Below are 20,810 nucleotides of genomic sequence, written 5' to 3'. Positions count from 1 at the left end.
AACTTACAGGATATCCAGGATCTCCCGACTCCCCTCTATCTCCACGATCACCGACAGGACCCTTGATAAAGAGAAAAAGATGCATCACTTGATAATTTGGGTAGACCTGGTCTCCATTCAAGATATTGTGAATAATGCTATGATATCTAAAGGCTAGCTGAAGTCTCATTAATCTTAGTGTCTGAAAAACTTTTCAGTCTTCGAGAGTCGATGAAACTTTCTACAGATGTTTATTGACCTGGTTGAACTTTACAGGCCAGTCTCTGTTGTTTTAACCTTGAAGAGGCTGTTGTTGCTCAAAATGATTCTAAAGGAATAGAATTTAAAAAAAACAGACATGTTATACAGTACTTATTAATGGTTTTGCACAAAGCAGCCTGATCCTCTTCTTTTTGGGTCCCCCACCAGCGGTCCTGGCTTCCCCCCCACCTGCTGATAGCAAGCCTCTTGCTATGTGGGCACTCAAGCAGGTTCTCTCCCGAGCCACGCTCCTGTGAAAGGACACTGTCCATTCACACACATAGCACAGCTCGGCCCCGCCACTTGCGCTCTCCTCATTGGCTTACTGACTGTGACTGACAGCAGCTGCTGTGTGAGCCAATGAGGAGAGAGAGACCTGGGAGAGCCACTGCTCTCATGCACATCACTGGATCAAGATGGGGTAAGTATAATGGGGGGTTGCGGGGGGAGCTGTACCCAGAAAGTTTTTTACCTTAATGCATAGAATGCATTGTATATATAATAAATAAACCTTCCACCCTATCCCTATAGCTAAATCTAAGAACACCGTGCTACAAAAAACTAAATGATATAGGAGGCAGCTAAACACCAGTCTGCATCCAAACAACTGTGCAAATGCAATATATACTACATTCAAGGCTGCAGCCCTCTCCTATAATATGTTAAGTGCATAAATTAATTAATATATAAAGTTCATCAGTGAACAAAAGTATATTAATAAAATGAAATACAATACCTTTTATATACACAAATATATAAATATATCATTGTGAGTCCATCTTCAGTGCCAGTTCATATAAATATATATAGGTAAAAAAAAATGTGCATCGTGTAATCCCATACACGAAAAACAATCCTGTGTGTATCATCCTTGGTTCACCACAGTGCCCTTCACCCCACCAAGGGTGTCTTCTGATGAACTGTATATATTAATTAATCTATGCCTTTAACGTATTGTAGGAGAACGCTGCACCCTTGAAGGTAGCATAGAATGCATTAAGGTGAACAAAAACTTCTGCATTTAGTACCACTTTAAGTGATTTGTAACACCTAACATTCAATCTAAAACATCAGTCAAATAGGAGGAAGACATACATCTTTCATAGCTAAAGCCAGCCATGGATGTTGCGATTTTCCTCCCTGCAAGACTAATGATTGCTCACTTTCCCCATCAACACAGTCAGTGTTGATGGGGGAATCCCTCCCGTGGAGATATTGTGTTCTGCTGGCCGGGAGGGGGTGCAGGGAGCTTTCCCTGCCAGGAGAACACACAGCATTAAAAATCTGACATGCTAGTTGTACCCAAGTGGATCGTTGGAATGACTTGGGCACAATAAGCCTGCTCATAGATGGATCGATTTTTGGCCTGTCCCCGCTGAACTGGCACAGATTCGAACCATTTATGGCCGGCTAGTCATACACAACTCCAATTTTATTGTTCAGCCCTGCAGTTGATTCCCCCCTCTACGCTAATAGCACCAGCTGGTTATTATATTCAGCCGGTGGTCTGAATACCTGAACAGTGACTGCATTTGATAGGATTCTAAATTCAGATTCTTGTATAATCTCCCATGTGACTGGTTCTCTTAAAAGTATATAAAAAACACTTTTGAATAGGTAGAGAGTGGTTAGCAACCTACCAATTTAAATAGCTCCAAAGCTTCCAGTATCAGTAAACAAGTACTGTATAACCCAGTAGAAAGAAATGTGTTAGAGGTTTTCTAGTTTTTGATAGAAACTGCCCTTCCACCAATTGACTGTTTAAATAGCTCCATTGCCCAAAAAGCTAGAGAGATTTTAAAGAGACACACAACCAGACCACAGAAAACAACTGCTTTAAATAAATTCCAATGGCTGGGCTGTGTTGCATGCTTTAAAGAAAGATGATCAGCTCTCCAACTGAAGAAAAGTCCGAAGCTTCCATCTAACCCTTAAAAGTAATAACAGTTAGCAAAGTTTTTACTCTGGGATCCCACAGAAGCTGATCATTTGACTAAATACTTAGAATTTAGTCATGTGATCTCTTCTGGTGGAAAGCATAGACTGATATGAATTCTGTTCCTGCCCTTCGGAAGATTACATGACCAAAACCCTAAGCATTAAGTGACTGGCCTCTGTGGGAACTAGGGGGCCGCAGTTTCTGCTGCAATGTATTTTAGGGCTGCTGTTACCTTTTATGGCTTTAAGAGAAATTGGAGGGCAGAAGAGTTTCTTTTACATGGTTCGGATTTCCTATAGCTGATGGGTATGAGTGAAAAAACCTCTCTGAATTTGCCATAAATGTTCAGTTTGTATTACCAGCAAACAATCTGACTGAACAACTAGTCCAGTTTTAAAGTAAACCTGTCACAAATCAAAACATTCAAACTGAGCACATAACATATTTTTACCTTTAGGGATGTCAAAGGATCAATAGAATTGGATTATATAGGGAGCTGAAGAGGTTTGTAAATCTGAATGTATCACTTGAGCCTATTGGTCACAGTGTCCTCCCATCAAATTTAAAACAGACCTTGTCCCTTGTTCTAAATTTCACTTCAGCACGCATCACTACATGCTAATGTGAAATCATCAAACGCTGATTAAAAAAGAAAAAAAAAAAAAAAAGTTTTTGATTTTCTTACCCTTTTTCCCACCCGCTTCCTGGTTTCTCTGAAGGTACTAATGATATAGCTCTGGCCATAGCGATGCCCCCTGGGAAGGCAATGTCACTAGTGCCTTCAGGGAGATTAAGTACCCAAGCTGCAAAATCTCATAGTATTCTGACACACGCATGAGATGAAGTGTATGCATCTTACGCTATTTATCTGATTTGCTCCAAAAAAAACGAAAAAGTTTCTCCCAGAGATTTTGCAAGATTTTAGTGGAAGTCTTTTTTTTTTTTTTAAACATAAATGCGAGTACCATCGTATGGCGCATGTGCAAGATGGAGAGCATGACATTATGCGTCCCACCCAGTGACGGCTGGTGAATAAAAATTTGGGGGTTGGCGGCAGCAAAACCAACCCCCCCCCGCCCCCCCCCGGGACGGCCAGCTGGCAATCTGCTCTACCACCCCCTTAATCCCCCCTCCCGGGATGGATGGCTGGCTGCTCAGCCAGACAGCCGGCATCCTTACCTGCTCCTTCCCCAAGCGCCGCTGTGAGTCTCTTCGGCCGCATATCCCCTCCCTCTTCCTGGCCAATGGCCAGTAAGATCACGTCTCTTTTTAGCCAATCAGGAAAGGGGGGTCTCACGACCTGCTTCCTGATTGGCTGGGAGGAGGGTCCGTGTGATAATAGCGAATATTCATTCGCTATTGTCATAAAACTGGGTGGGCACCCCATGCCCACCCTTTTCTGAAGCATATTAAAGCCTCTGGCTCTAATCACGTTCCCCCATTGGAATCCATGCATTATACAGGAGTTCCATATAGTGCCAACAGTTTACGCAGGGCTTTACAATATAAAAGAGAGACAGTACAGTTACAAAACAGTAAAATACAAGAGGGTAAAAGGGCCCTGCTCAGAAGAGCTTACAATCTAATAGGTTGGTGATCGTCAGTTTCTCATTTACATGTGCATAAGCAAAAAAGACAGAATTTCACTAAACAAAAGAAAAAAAAGACCGTAATTATGAATGTGACCTTCTATGATAATAGTATTAAGTCTTACTCTGTCTCCAGGGGGACCAGGTGCACCTTCCATCTTGCCATCCTCCCCCTGCTCTCCCTGCAAAGAAAGATAGTATGTCATTATATACATATTACAATGTAATTCCCGTGAAGAGCTGGCAGCATGTTGCAACTGGTAACAGTCCTTGGTCTGGTCATCATGCTCTATGCCAGCTAGCTTTGCGGTGCCCCTCTTTACAGGACCCAATACACGTCAAGCAGTTAATGTGCTTGAAAGAGCAGCAAGAAAAGAGAAAGTCAAAATTCTGTTTAGATTATATGAATGAGTGAGAAAAACAGAGCAATGGCAAGTGACAGGAAAAAATGCAGAGGAGAAGGGCCAGAAAGTAAACATGTGAAGCTCCAAACACACATGATGAGGGGAGAAAAAGACGGGTGTGTTGTACTTGGCTGAAGGCCCACACACAGACACATTTATATTATAAGACAATGCATCTGGAAAGTTCTGAATGAAGGAAACCAAAAAAGTCACATACATAGCTTCCTTTTGATTATACAAATTTGACCATCGTTCTCATTTATACTGAGAGCTAAAAAAGCCAAAGTAAGCTTTCCTTTTAGTCAATTTAAACTCAGTTTAGATAGAATTTGAGGAAATAGAGGATTGGCCAGGGCAGAAAATTATTTGTTTTGCATTATTCTGCAGCACTGAAATAATCAGTCATAAATTCAATTGCATTTTCATCGATTGGATTTAGAGGTTGCTCAGTGGAAAAAGAGATACGACCGGTACCTTCAGTCGAATTCCACTTCCCTGTGTGTGGCATATCGATCAATTGTGTTGTCAGCTAATGACCAATCAATACTATTGGTAGAGATCAATCAGAAAAACAAATTGATAGTTTAACAAAGCATGCATGGCCACTATTAAGTTTTCTTTAACCAATCAAAAGTTAAATGTTCTATTTTATACTGTCACAGTTTTGCTGTCCCCATCTCTATTACCAATTGCGGCCTAGTTATTTACCTAAACAGGTTACATTCCATAAGGCTGACCTGTTATTTAAACAAGTTGGAGGCTTTTTTCTAGGCTCAGCTAATATTCACAAAAAGGAATGCCTACCAATTCACCAGAATGCAGTATCATTACTGTGTCATGAGGAGAAAAAAACGATTTTTGTACTCTCAATACTTTTCTTGGAGTTTACTAAGGGTAAAGAAATTCTGATACTGCAAGGTTAAATTGCTGCCTAAAGGAGGATTTGGACACTGGAAGGCAAAAAACACAAAAAAAGCATTGTGGCACAGCCTACGATAACCTCCTCTGCCCAGCATGCCTCGGTTCGTACCAAGCAGTACCAGGAGAACAATCATAAACACAGAGGGGTAATACTTGTGTCTGTCAAAGGACAACTAAAAAATTGTAAAGGATTTTACAGCAAGTACAAAAATCATACTCCTTTCTAATTAATTGAGGGACATAGGAATTCTGATACTGTCATACGTCCAAAAGCAGTTCAGCTGATGGGTGGGCAACGAGCAATAAGCTAATTAGCCCAGCAAAACAGAACCTGGGACTAGTGTCAGCCTAAGGACCAGCACCTGAACCTAGCACAAGATGAAGGTGAATTTCAGGCCTGACTGGGGAACCTGCAAACACAACAAGAGGGTGGACATGGCGTACCAGACTAATACCCAAGACAAAGAAGAAAGAGTCACCAACCACGGAGGAATAATGGAAGGAAGCATCGACTCAGACTTAGGTAGTGGGACTACCTGAAACATCAAGGAGTGGAATAAATTCCTATTTAGGAGAGAAAAAACAACCAACATGGTTAATAAGAAAGGGAAACCAGTTCCTGGAAGAAACCGGTATTAGACAAGGGACCTGGGAACAAGTCCTTGTAGGGGAAGACCAGCCACTATGAAGGGAAGGCCCTAAGCCCGTATACACCTGACCCCATATGGGTCAGGAAACAAAAACTCCATATCTGGAAATTTAGACAATCATGTTATCAAGGCAAGACTCACCAGGGAAGAACCCTGAATGACTACAATCACAACCTGTACAGAGGAGAACTGGCATATGAGGGGCATGAAAGTGTCTTAGTCCCAATATGTGTGAATACAAAAAAGAATGCCCAAAGGACTTTGTAAGACACAAACCACAAAGTATAAAATGTACAAAATTGATTAAACTTTAAACATTTTGTACATTTTATACCTTGTGGTTTGTGTCTTACAAAGTCCCTTGGGCATTCTTTTTTTGTATTTACAATCACAACCTACAAGGGGTGTGAAAACTACTTTTAGGCCGACAAGAAAACTCTGGGTACCCAACAAGAGTAGGCAGAAAGAAAGATTAGAACCTAGCCATAAGTTAGTGAGTAGGGTTACAACCCTAATGGAGTGGAGGATAAGCGGGACACACATACCAGTTACACAAGGCAACTATGGGGTGAGCTTTAAAAGGGAACATGCAACAAATCTATCCTGTCTATCTGAGTTCAAAGTCACAGGACTAAGAATGTTCCAGACTTCCCAGATACAGAAAAGCAGTGCCCCTAATAACAGCTAGGCTTTCTCAGCAGAGCTGAAGAATAGAGAGAATCTTCCTAGGACACTGAGGCAGGCTGGATAGAGGACACGTTATCCTGGGATGGCCTATGGATTTTTTTTTTTACTTTGTTTGACAGTGTTCATATATTCCTTTAGGCAACAGTATAACTTGGCAGTATCTGAAGTCCTATGTCCCTCAATGACACAGAAAGAAAATATCTTGTACACCCTGGACATGAAGCTTAATGGATCACTCTGATTGCAAGGCTTTCTTGCCACAGTTAGACTATCAATAACGGTAACAGTTACTCATGTTATCAAACATTTTATCATACGCTAAATTCACACCTATGCACTTTTGCGGATGGCGTTTGGGCATGAATGGGCTGCCATGCCTGCGTTTCCACAAAAAAAGAAGTGTATGCACCTTTTCAAAAACGAGGCCGCAGGGAAATCGCATGGTCTTTTTGACCATGCAATTTCCCTGTAGTTCCTACAAACGCAAACATAAAGCAGGGATGAGTGGTGGTGCCATTCAGAATGAATGGGGGCAGCCCTGCATGTCTTCTAAGAGCAGCACAATTTGGCTGTGGGTGCAGACCCTAGTGTTATGTAGCAGCTACAAATTACTACAATGTTACTGGTGTGATCCAAGAAAAGCTTTTCTCATTGTTATTTTATTTCTTTGATGTCTCAACAAACGACATATACCACTATGAAAAAGGAATGTGTGCTGGAGAAAATTCTTTAAATATTTGAATAAAGGTTGGTGCCATCCCTCCTGTTCACTTCAGCACTCCATGAACTACTGGGCGATAACCAGTATGGTATGCAACAGACATCTTTTTAACCAACCCTAAAGCAGGACACAAGGTGAAGAAACTGCCTAGCTGTACATTATACATTATACAGTTATACAGTATTCTCCATGTCACCCAAATCTGTACACTCTTTATTACATTATATACTTTGCACTGCTACACTATGTATACTAGGTTGTACATTATATTGAACTTTGCTCCACTCTGTATAGGGTCTATATAATATGCTCCATTCCCTCTACTCTGTACACTATGATATACATTAACCCAGTAAGTATAGTATACACTTTGCCACTGTCTATTGTCCACTCTAAGAATGACCAGACTCCATAATGTTCAGGCCAAATTTTTTTCCCGAAATGGGCATATTTTGCTAGTTTTCGTGAAATAGTAAAATCTGTGCGAAACATCACTACACCGTGAATTCACATGTGGATAGGGTTTTCTGTGATGTGGCTTATTCTATTACATTATAACATTTTCTAAAACTTGCATGGTATGTTGTGTGCTCATCATTACTAGAACAGTATGACAACAAATTAGGTGTCATTTCCTCTTGCACTGCAGAAAATTTTGAAATCTGGTTGTTATAAGCAACACTGACTGAGGAAAGAAACAAACAGGCTTTTCTATAGATAGATAGTAGGAGCCAGGAGGTAGCTTCTTGAGGTCAATCCTTGGCTGCTTAAGTGAAGAACATGGACACTTACAAAAACAAAAGTCTTTGTTTCGGTGTAAACACTCTTAAGAGTAACCGGTGGGACATAATATCTAACATTTAGATATATCTGTCCACTGAGAGAAGACCATGGGTGTTTTTTTTTTAGGTTTCATGTGCAGATGTATTCCTCGAACAATTAAGTCCTGCTAAGTGTACCAGGAATGGAAATAGTTTCCATTTTTCTCACAGTTCCTAGGTAAAGGAGTTTCCCTTCTTTCTGCTGAATGACTTGTCCCAGAAACCATGAGAATGTAGCCTGGTCCAGCTGGACCCAACATCGAAGAGATCGCTCAGACACACAGCCAAGCTTGTGAGTCATATTCTAGTCTGAACTGGTAAAACAAAGCTGAGTCAGCGCTGGATGTTAAAAACTGGGCTGCGGTTGAGGGGTTCACTGCAATCCTAAATTCCTAATCACCCAAATACTAAGTATTACAAAGGGTTGAGAGGAAAAAACCCTAGAGCTTCATGAATTTATGTTCCATGAAATGCCACAATTGAAGCCAAACTCTATTACAGTGCCATTACATTGATAAATGCACCATTAAAATACATACAGTATCTCACAAAATTGAGTACACCCCTTACATTTTTGTAAATATTTTATTCTATCTTTTCATGTGACAACACTGAAGAAATTACACTTTGCTACAATGTAAAGTAGTGAGTGCACAGCTTATATAACAGTGTAAATTTGCTGTCCCCTCCAAATAATTCAACACAGCCATTTTTGTCTATACCACTTGCAACAAGTGACAATGTCCAAATTGGGCTCAAAGTGTCAATATTTTGTGTGGCCATCATTATTTTCCAGCACTGCCCTAACCCTCTTGGGCATGGCGTTCACCAGAGCTTCACAGGTTGCCACTGGAGTCCTCTTCCACTCCTCCATGACAACATCACCGAGCTGGTGGATGTTAGAGACCTTGCGCTCCCCAACCTTCTGTTTGAAGATGATCCACAGATGCTCAATAGGGTTTAGGTCTGGAGACATGCTTGGCTAGTCCATCCCCTTTACCCTCAGCTTCTTTAGCAAGGCAGTGGTCATCTTGGAGGTGCGATTAGGGTCGTTATGTTGGAATACTTCCCTGTGGCCCAGTCTCCGAAGGGAGTGATCATGCTCTGCTTCAGTATGTCACAGTACATGTTGGCATTCATGGTTCCCTCAATGAACTGTAGCTCCCCAGTCCCGGCAGCACTCATGCAGCCCCAGAAAATGATACTCCCACCACCATGCTTGACTGTAGGCAAGACACACTTGTCTTTGTACTCCTCACCTGGTTGCTGCCACACACGCTTGACACCATCTGAACCAAATAAGTTTATCTTGGTCTCATCAGACCACAGGACATGGTTCCAGTAATCCATGTCCTTAGTCTGCTGGTCTTCAGCAAACTGTTTGCGGGCTTTCTTGTGCATCATCTTTAGAGGAGGCTTTCTTCTGGGATGACAGCCATGGACAGCAATTTGATGCAGTGTGCGTCGTATGGTCTGAGCACTGACAGGCTGACCCCCCACCCCTTCAACAACTGCAGCAATGCTTGCAGCACTTATACGTCTATTTCCCAAAGGAAACCTGTGGATATGACACTGAGCACGTGCTCTCAACTTCTTTGGTCGACCATGGTGAGGCCTGTTCTGAGTGGAACCTGTCCTATTAAACCACTGTATGGTCTTGGCCACCAAGCTGCAGCTCAGTTTCAGGGTTTTGGCAATCTTCATATAGCCTAAGCCATCTTTATGTAGAGCAACAATTCTTTTTTTTTCAAATCCTCAGAGTTCTTTGCCAGTGACCAGTTTGAGAGAGTGAGAGCGATAACACCAAATTTAACACACCTTCTCCCTATTCACACCTGAGACCTTGTGAAACTAACGAGTCACATTAAACAGGGGAGGGAAAATGGCTAATTGGGGGTGTACTCACTTTTGTTGCCAGCGATTTAGACATTAATGGCTGTGTGTTGAGTTATTTTGAGGCAACAGCAAATTTACACTGTTATACAAGCTGTACACTCACTACTTTACATTGTAGCAAAGTGTCATTTCTTCAGTGTTGTCACATGAAAAATATATCATAAAACATTTACATGCTCCCAAAGATGAACTTCTACTTTAATTTGATACTTGTAGGCAAGACATATTTTGGTCTTGTTTATAATATGCTGGTTTTAGGCAATATGTGTAAGTGGATATTTATCCCATAACTTTTTCATTATTTTAATATTTGTCTTGTAACCCTGATGAAGGAGGAGCATGTTTTGCCTCTGAAACATGTTGACTGTTTTGTGAATCATTAAAGATGAAAGAATTTGGCTCCTTCTGCTTGTTTAAGCTCTGAGTGATGCTCTTGGGCACTCATTGAAGAGTAGCCACCCTACCATGCCAGTGAGCTCTTTAAATGATGGCCTTTCTTGCTTTGTCACTCTGTGTTAATAAGCATTGTAGTCCCAGTGTCTCTTAAATGTATCCCTTTGACCCTTCTGATCTTCTTTGTAATCTAATGCACAATGTTATTGGGGAAGTATGCACAAATAAACAGGATGATGGAGACACTGTTCCAAAACCGAAAGGTGAAAAATAGAAGGTGACCTGCCTGGTACACGCAAATCTCCTATACTGTGGGCCCTTGGTGAACTCCTAGAAATTATGCTAGTTCAAAGGCAATAAGCACCTGTGTAGCCTCATGTGTGCTTGCCTTGAAATCCGCAGTGCTCCAATGATTTGATCATTGACAACCTCCTGCACTCAGCAGGTGCTTCAGCTGAGTTGGGTACAAATCTGACAAATTTCCGGTTAGTACGGTTTTAATGACTGGACAATTGACGACCTTCAGCAAAAATTAGGTTGCATGGCTGAGTCAGGTATAGAACTGACAAGTTTCCTTAAAAAGGGGCTCAAGAAGTGAATTTATCTGGGTCACTCTCTCTCTTATTATGCTAAAGTAGTGCTAGTTCCAGAGAAATGCATATCTATAAAGCCTCACCTGATCTTACCATGGAACCTGCACTGTTCTGATGATGGGGTGACTGACAAACCTTAGCACTCAATAGGCGCTTCAGATAAGTCAGGTATAGATGCTACAAGTTTCCTTTATGGTAAGCTAAAGAAGTGCATTAGTCTGGGTCCTTCCATCCCTTATTATGCTGAGGTTTTTATTATTCAAATATGTTCCTCCAGACATGGTCATGTGACAGACTGCTTACTGTGAAGCTTTTTAGAAGAATGTGTATCTAACTATTACCAGGCAAGGCAATGCCCAGGTGACTAGACCCACAAATAGGTTAAAATACAGTGATGGGAAGAGACAGCTAAACCCAGAGGAGTCATTACTTTTCCTGACATCATTAGATCAGCACATTATATGAATTCTAGGAGTGAGTCACTAATGCACTCTGCTTGTTAGACTTTGAGAGTTTACCACAAGACTGCTGACATGCACTTTTTTGTACATCCAAACGGACAGATTACAAACCCAATTCTAAAAAAGATGGGACACTGTACAAATTGTGAGTAAAAAAGGAATGGATTAATTTACAGATCTCATAAACTTATATTTTATTCACAATATAATATAGATAACATATCAAATGTTGAAAGTGAGACATTTTGAAAAGTCATGCCAAATATTGGCTCATTTTGGATTTCATGAGAGCTACACATTCCAAAAATGTTGGGACAGGTAGCAATAAGAGGTCGGAAAAGTGAAATGTACATATAAGGAACAGCTGGGGGACCAATTTGCAACTTATTAGGTCAATTGGCAACATGATTGGGTATAAAAAGAGTCTCTCAGAGTGGCAGTGTCTCTCAAAAGTCAAGATGGGCAGAGGATCACCAATTCCCCCAATGCTGCGGTGAAAAATAGTGGAGCAATATCAGAAAGGAGTTTCTCGGAAAAAAATTGCAAAGAGTTTGAAGTTATCATCATCTGCAGTGCATATCATCATCCAAAGATTCAGAGAATCTGGAACAATCTCTGTGCATAAGGGTCAAGGCCGGAAAACCATACTGGATGCCCGTGATCTTCGGGCCCTTAGACGGCACTGCGTCACATACAGGAATGCTACGGTAATGGAAATCACAACGTGGGCTCAGGAATACTTCCAGAAAACATTGTTGGTGAACACAATCCACCGTGCCATTCGCCGTTGCCGGTTAAAACTCTATAGGCCAAAAAAGAAGCCATATCTAAACATGATCCAGAAGCGCAGGTGTTTTCTCTGGGCCAAGGCTCATTTAAAATGGACTGTGGCAAAGTGGAAAACTGGTCTGTGGTCAGACAAATCAAAATTTGAAGTTCTTTTTGGAAAACTGGGACACCATGTCATCCGGACTAAAAAGGACAAGGACAACCCACATTGTTATCAGCGCTCAGTTCAGAAGCCTGCATCTCTGATGGTATGGGGTTGCATGAGTGCGTGTGGCATGGGCAGCTTACACATCTGGAAATGCAACATCAATGCTGAAAGGTATATCCAAGTTCTAGAACAACATATGCTCCCATCCAGACGTCGTCTCTTTCAGGGAAGACCTTGCATTTTCCAACATGACAATGCCAGACCATATACTGCATCAATTATAACATCATGGATGCGCAGAAGAAGGATCCGGGTAGTGAAATGGCCAGCCTGCAGTCCAGATCTTTCACCCATAGAAAACATTTGGCGCATCATAAAGAGGAAGATGAGACAAAGAAGACCTAAGACAGTTGAGCAACTAGAAGCCTGTATTAGACAAGAATGGGACAACATTCCTATTCCTAAACTTGAGCAACTTGTCTCCTCAGTCCCCAGACGTTTGCAGACTGTTATAAAAAGAAGAGGGGATGCCACACAGTGGTAAACATGGCCTTGTCCCAACTTTTCTAAGATGTGTTGATGCCATGAAATTAAAAATCAATTTATTTTTCCCTTAAAATGATACATTTTCTCAGTTTAAACATTTGACATGTCATCTATGTTGTATTCTGAATAAAATATTGAAATTTGAAACTTCCACATCATTGTATTCTGTTTTTATTCACAATTTGTACAGTGTCTTAACTTTTTTGGAATCGGGTTTGTACATGGAGTCAGCCTGAGGTACCACAAAGCTCAGAGACACAATGAATGTTCTAAGTTTACAATTCACATCACTTTGTGGAATGATCTGGAACCTATCTGTGAAAAATACGGTTGTTAAAATTGGTTCTGACATTGCTTACTGCCTGCGTGACAAACTGATTGCTGGCCCCTGTGATATATTCAGCCTCCTGTATACAATCTGAAGAAGGGAAAGTATTTGGGTTGCACAAAGCGATTAATAACTTTCCAGCTGCCATTTGTCTACACCAGGTTAGACAGAGCATTTAACCCTTTATTTCTCTAAAACACAACAAAACGTTTTGGCTGGAGTTTGCCTTTTTATCTGCATTTAGTTTTGGATAGTGTGGAAAAACACTAAAACTTGTGTTTGGTATTAAAGAAAAGCACACTAAACATGAAAACTGCTCGATGCTACATGAAGCGAGTGATAATCTGATGAGGATTTTCTAAAACATTTTCAAATATGCAGCAAGCAGGATTGTTACAAACTGCATTGCATCAAAACGCATAAATGCATTCCTGAAGCAGGAAGTACAGGACACACAATTATCTACCTAGTTTTGATGTGATTATGCTTTTGAAATGTTAACATGCAAGTATGAAGGGTCCATGTGTCCTTAGAAGTCATTTGTGGTTATGCGTCAATAGTATGTCAGTATTTAGGGTTTATTCCATTTTAAATTTTCACATGCTGCAATCAAAGTTCACGGACATACCTTTTCGCCTTTTACTCCGGGAGGCCCAATGGGTCCTGGGGGGCCTGCGTGTCCCTGTTGTAAGACAGAAAACATTTTCATTTACATGTCATTTAGATCATTCACAATTATTATTCCTCTCTCTGCATTTACCAGGCTAGGCCTGAATGTCACATTTCATTTGTAACCAAAAGCCTTAACCTGTGTCTCTCCCTGGTCACCAAGAAAAGGTTAATATATACCAGGAGGCCAGTTTACAAAAACTGGAGGATGGAAAGTGTTACTTATAACCAGTTAGATTTAGGCATTTTTTAAAAGACGAAGCATCAAGACTGGTTGCCATGGTAAATACTTACACTTTTGTCCCCCCATTACAAAAAAATAAGATAGGTCTGTGCTCAAATCCAAATAGCTTTACACGTATATCATCAGGTGCAAAGGGGGTGTGACCACCTATATACCCAAAACATTGCAATCAATCCTCTGCACACTGCTATACATCATTACACATTTCCTTTGTGTTCACATACACTATATTGTCAAAAGTATTGGGACACCTGCCTTTACATGCATATGAACTTTAATGGCATCCCAGTCTTAGTCCGTAAGGTTCAATACTGAGTTGGCCCACCCTTTGCAGCTATAACAGCTTTAACTCTTCTGGGAAGGTTGTCCACAAGGTTTAGGAGTGTCTATGGGGATGTTTAACTATTCTTCCAGAAGCGCATTTGTGAGGTCAGGCACTGATGTTGGATGAGAAGGCCTGGCTTGCAGTCTCCGCTCTAATTCATCCCAAAGGTGTTCTGTCGGGTTGCCTTACAGGGACCATATGCTTTTAGATGAGTGAAATAATTACTTCAGGATTGATTTACAGGACTTTAGTTGGCTCAAAAGTGCTCTTGAGCAGACGGATCTATGTTCAGATTTGTTGAAAACATAATACATAACAGCCAGTTGGCACAAGTGCCAGTATTAGTGATGAAAAGGTCTGTAATCCCTTATTTACACCGGCCTCCTGCACTTTTTAGAGAATTTTACACCCATATTTAGAGTATATCATGTAACATGGTGCCAAGACAACTGACAGCGATGGGGTCAGTCTTAAATTTTGTCTCTGCCAGCATAGCTGGATCATTTACACAGAGTTGTGAATGAATAAACTACAAGTCCCAGCTTCCACTGTGACAGATGGGCTTGAAATTATCAATAAAACACAAGTGCAATGATTACCTCACCTATAGTATATTGGCAATTCTTCCAGTTCTCCAACTCAAAGTCCATACCTTGGTACAGACAAGAAGCAGGAGGAAGAGCTTGTAGCAGCCTGTGCATTAAACCTGTAATTTATTGATCACAATTGCAATGCTTTGCAGGTTCATTTGCAAAAAATGAATAAATAAATGCACATTTTTTTTTCTCTTGCATGTATATGTGCTTGTATTTCCATGTACTTTAGACAGGTTTAGAGTTTTTAATTTACCACTGGATGCATATAATTCTATATTTTCTAAATGCAGCTAAACTGAATGCACGCAAATGCAAGTAAACACACAGTATAAATTGTACTAATTGAATTTATTACAGGGGTTTATATGCATTTAGAAATGCCCTGTAAATGCATATAATCACATGCCTGTGGAAATTAGGCCTAACATGCAGCAAGTATGCAGATATTGACCTTTTTTTTTTTACTATGATCCTCCTGATCTGCAGACTTATTTGAGGTCAATAGCTCAAAATACTGAAGCTATTATGTCACTATAGTAGCCAGGAAAGAAACATTTTTTTTGTGGAGGTAAGCATATTTCTCTTACTAAAGGTTGACGTCATTAAACTGACTTGTCATTAAAAAACAGTCAACTTGTGCTTAACCACTTAAGCCCCGAAAGATTTTACCCCCTTCCTGACCAGGGGGTTTTTTGCGATTTTTTACTGCATGATTTTAACGGACAATTGCGCGGTAGTGCGACGCTGTACCTAAACGAATTTGACGCCCTTTTTTTCTTACAAACAGAACTTTCTTTTGGTGGTATTTGATCACCTGTGCGATTTTTTTTGATCATGCGCTAGAAACAAAAAAAGAGCGTAAATTTTGCAAAAATAATAATATTTTTCACATATTTTTATATGAAATTCCCCCAAAAAAAATGTAAAAATCAAAATTTTTTAACATTTTCGGCCAATTTGTTTTATGCTACATATTTTTGGTAAAAAAAAAAAATTGCAAAAAGCGTATTTTGATTGGTTTGCGCAAACGTTATCGCGTTTACTAACAAAGGGAAAGAATTTTGTCATTTTTGGTGTTTTTTTTTAACGAGTAATGGCGGCGATCTGTGATTTTTTTTGCGGTACTGCGACATTGTGGCGGACAGATGGGACCCTTGACTGACATTTTTGACACTTTTGGGGTTACCAGTGACATTACTGCAGTAATCAGTGCTATAAATATGCACTGTTACTGTAAAAATGATACTGGCAGGGAAGGGGTTAACTGTATTGGAGAGGGAGGGGTTAAGTGTGTCCTAGGGGCGTGTTTCTAACTGTGATGGGACATGTCTACTATTGTAAAAACAGAGATCAACGGTTCTACATAGTAGAACCATCTGATCTCCATTTTTACACAGGGGAGAATGACAGGCGGCTTGTTTACATTAGCCGCCTGCCTTTCTCCCTCTCTACCGACGATTGCCGAGTGACCGGTGGACATCGGGTCCGCCGGTCACACGCACTGACTCCTTAGTGAACGAGCCTCAGCGGGCGCGCGCTCGCCCGCTATTGGCTCACAAGCCGGTGACAGGCTAGTGACGTATATATACGTCACTTTGTCTGGCCGGGCTGACCGCAGCAGTATATGTACTTGCGGCGGTCGGCAAGTGGTTAACAAAAACTCTATTACTAGCAGACACTGAAATTGCAGACCTACACAAAGTCACTCAGGAGTTTATGAGACACATGGGTGAAATATTATCTTTGGGTGGAGTGATCCTTTAGACTTCAATATTCATAAAACACATGGTAGAAAATAACAACAAGGCTGTAAACGAATACACTGATAAGCCATAGGGCTGCTGTCTAAACTAGTAATTTAAAGACAAAATTATAGTCACTTTGTGATAGAATGAAAGCAAACATATTACCTGATAGCCAGGTATTCCTGGTTCTCCCTGTGCCCCCATCCTGCCCGGAGATCCCTACAGAAACAAAGAATCACCAGTCAATTCTTCAGTCCCCGAAGTGATTCCTAAACTAAGCCTGTGGTTTAGCTAATAACATAAACATTTATATAGACTTGAGGCCTCATGAGCTGTAGGAACTTCACAATCCTTTTCTGAGAAATCTAGCATAAATGCCATAAGGAAGAACAATGGGAGCAAGTAGATTCTCTATAGTCCTACATCCTGTAGTAGCTAGCAGGACTGAACATAGCGGGCGGTGGCAGAGCAGGTATTTAACATACATGTAAACGTTAGAAACTTGCAGCAGTTGGAGATTAGAGTGCAAAGACATTGGCCACCAGAAATAGGGACAAGGATATTTAAACCCAAGAACAAAAAAATATATATATTGCAAATTACCAGTTGTTATTGGAGGCTTCATTAGTTTTTATTTTTTATACAAGCAAACATCAGCAAGTATAGACAACACCTGTGTCCTTGGCACTTCCTGTAAATTAAACTGAAAGCACAAACATTTTTATCTTCTTCCTTCCAAGCGGCCATCTGTAAACTACCAACTTTCCTGCCTCCATGTACTGGAGATAAAGGGAGAATGATGTTTGTAGTCCTTATCAAGAGTCAATATTAAGCTAAGGACTGTATTAGGAGCAGTCTAGCACCACATCCCACCACATCAGTATAAACTAATAATGGCTTCCAACCAAGGGAACCCAGAAGGTACTTCGGGATTTTACTGCTGTGCTCTTCCAGAATCTTTTATTCACATTAGTTCAACCAAACATACAGTGGGTACGGAAAGTATTCAGACCCCCTTAAATTTTTCACTCTTTGTTATATTGCAGCCATTTGCTAAAATCATTTAAGTTCATTCTTCTTCCTCATGAATGTACACATAGCACCCCATACTGACAGAAAAACACAGAATTGTTGACATTGTTGTAGATTTATTAAAAAAGAAAAACTGAAATATCACATGGTCCTAAGTATTCAGACCCTTTGCTGTGACACTCATATATTTAACTCAGGTGCTTTCCATTTCTTCTGATCATCCTTGAGATGGTTCTACACCTTCATTTGAGTCCAGCTGTGTTTGATTATACTGATTGGACTTGATTAGGAAAGCCACACACCTGTCTATATAAGACCTTCCAGATCACAATGCATGTCAGAGCAAATGAGAATCATGAGGTCAAAGGAACTGCCTGAAGAGCTCAGAGACAGAATTGTGGAAAGGCACAGATCTGGCCAAGGTTACAAAAAGATTTCTGCTGCACTTCAGGTTCCTAAGAGCACAGTTGCCTCCATAATCCTCAAATGGAAGACGTTTGGGACGACCAGAACCCTTCCTAGAGCTGGCCGTCTGGCCAAACTGAGCTATCGGGGGAGAAGAGCCTTGGTGAGAGAGGTAAAGAAGAACCCAAAGATCACTGTGGCTGAGCTCCAGAGATGCAGTCAGGAGATGGGAGAAAGTTGTAGAAAGTCAACCATCACTGCAGCCCTCCACCAGTCGGGGCTTTATGGCAGAGTGGCCCGACGGAAGCCTCTCCTCAGTGTAAGACACATGAAAGCCCGCATGGAGTTTGCTAAAAAACACCTGAAGGACTCCAAGATGGTGAGAAATAAGATTCTCTGGTCTGATGAGACCAAAATAGAACTTTTTGGCCTTAATTCTAAGCGGTATGTGTGGAGAAAACCAGGCACTGCTCATCACCTGTCCAATACAGTCCCAACAGTGAAGCATGGTGGTGGCAGCATCATGCTGTGGGGGTGATTTTCAGCTGCAGGGACAGGACGACTGGTTGCAATCGAGGGAAAGATGAATGCGGCCAAGTACAGGGATATCCTGGACAGAAACCTTCTCCAGAGTGCTCTGGACCTCAGACTGGGCCGAAGGTTTACCTTCCAACAAGACAATGACCCTAAGCACACAGCTAAAATAACGAAGGAGTGGCTTCACAACAACTCCGTGACTGTTCTTGAATGGCCCAGCCAGAGCCCTGACTTAAACCCAATTGAGCATCTCTGGAGAGACCTAAAAATGGCTGTCCACCAACGTTTACCATCCAACCTGACAGAACTGGAGAGGATCTGCAAGGAGGAATGGCAGAGGATCCCCAAATCCAGGTGTGAAAGACTTGTTGCATCTTTCCCAAAAAGACTCCTGGCTGTATTAGATCAAAAGGGGGCTTCTACTAAATACTGAGCAAAGAGTCTGAATACTTAGGACCATGTGATATTTCAGTTTTTCTTTTTTAATAAATCTGCAACAATGTCAACAATTCTGTGTTTTTCTGTCAGTATGGGGTGCTATGTGTACATTCATGAGGAAGAAGAATGAACTTAAATGATTTTAGCAAATGGCTGCAATATAACAAAGAGTGAAAAATTTAAGGGGGTCTGAATACTTTCCGTACCCACTGTATCAGGTTTGTGTACTTTAAAATTCTTTATCAAAAAATTGCCTCAAATATTCATAAATCCTCTCTAATCCACTCATCCTAAAATAGCACCACAACCCAATACCTAATGAAATACGGAGGATCACATAGCTTCCCAAACAAATGCGGAATGTGAATTGTGTATATGGAGGTTTGCTTTTTTCTTTATTGCTTGAACTAGACAGACTTGTGCCTTTTTTCAATCTGACTAACTATGTAACAATACTCCATAGTGAGTAAGAGTAACCATTCTAGGACAGGAAGTATGTTATTCGAAGGATTACCAGGGGAAAATAAAGAAGGAAGGCTGAAGAAAGAAAATCAATGCACCATGCCTAAAAGATAGGTAAACTGCAATATATTACATTTTTCTTTTGAAGTTCAGATACCCCAAAAGATTTGAGATTAGTAAAAATAAATAAATAAATAAATAGGTTAGATCATTTTAAGTTGGTAGTATTTCTGAAATAGTTCAAACCCCATGTTCTCTGTCAGGCTTTTAGTGTTGTCTGTGTCACAAGGACAGGAAGTGAGTAGAATCTACCCAATAGGAATGCAGACAAAAACAGCCCTTTAGATTAATAGAGACACAAAGGGTAAGAACTCATGTTTTTTTTTTCATGTTTTTTGTGTCTCCACTGAAGAGATAATTCTCTCTTCCTGTGAGGTTACTAAGAATTGAGGGTAAATCTCCATACTGGGGATAGGTAGAGCAATAAAAACTAGACAGAGGTATTGGGACTTCCCTTTTCTATATTAAACACATTTTGACTTCATTTGGACATCAACCATAAACTGTAGTTTTAGAAGGCATACGTTTGAGAGTGCGTGTGTGCCAACTGTGTACCTACCACTGGTCCAAGAGTGCCCCTGTTTCCCTTTGGTCCTTGATTTCCTGTGGGTCCGGTTTGGCCTGGTGATCCCGTCTCTCCTAGATGCCCTTGAAAACCTTTGTTTCCCTATTAAACAGCCCACAGAATAACTGATCAAGACAAGTTAATGTGTCATCCAGGAACAAGACATGGTGAACCACAGATGCCTGACCTTACCTTTCGTCCTGGCTTGCCCTTCTCGCCTTGTTTTCCTGGTTTTCCTTCTGTGCCCTATGAATCAAAGGTAAAAATTATATGTTTTTAAAATGAGAGGAATATCTTTGGAAAGCTTTTTTTATTAAAACAGAACAGTCAGCTTTTATCCCCCTTCCAGCCCAAGCCAATTCTGGCATTCCTTTCCTACATGTAAAAACCATAATTTTTTTTTTGCTTTGAAATTACTCAGAACCCTCAAACATCATATATGTTTTTTAACAGAGACCCAAGGGAATAAAATGGTGGTTGTTGCAACTTTTTATGTTACACGGTATTTGCGCAGCAATTTGTGACACACAATCTTTTTGGAAAAAAAACCCACTAAAGTTAGCCTGATTTTTTTTTTTTTGTATAATGTGAAAGATGATGTTAAGC

The 20,810-nt window shown here is 40.7% G+C and overlaps 1 protein-coding gene across 1 annotated transcript in view; it reads right to left on the bottom strand.

Moving 5' to 3' along the window:
* The window catches only part of COL27A1 (collagen type XXVII alpha 1 chain), a 582,809-nt gene that overhangs the window by 88,892 nt on the left and 473,107 nt on the right, over positions 1-20,810 (bottom strand). Inside the window, exons 38-43 of the mRNA XM_082264626.1 lie at positions 20,397-20,450; positions 20,199-20,306; positions 16,871-16,924; positions 13,755-13,808; positions 3,894-3,950; positions 8-61 (exon numbers count right to left, since the gene is read on the bottom strand). Coding sequence (XP_082120752.1) covers positions 8-61; positions 3,894-3,950; positions 13,755-13,808; positions 16,871-16,924; positions 20,199-20,306; positions 20,397-20,450 — 381 coding nt within the window. The remainder of the gene's footprint in view (positions 1-7; positions 62-3,893; positions 3,951-13,754; positions 13,809-16,870; positions 16,925-20,198; positions 20,307-20,396; positions 20,451-20,810) is intronic.

Source organism: Pelophylax lessonae (assembly GCF_965119305.1).
Source record: "Pelophylax lessonae genome assembly, chromosome: 7".
NCBI lineage: Eukaryota > Metazoa > Chordata > Amphibia > Anura > Ranidae > Pelophylax > Pelophylax lessonae.
The sequence above is the reverse complement of the archived record's forward strand: the minus strand, read 5'-3'. Positions and strand labels throughout refer to the sequence as shown.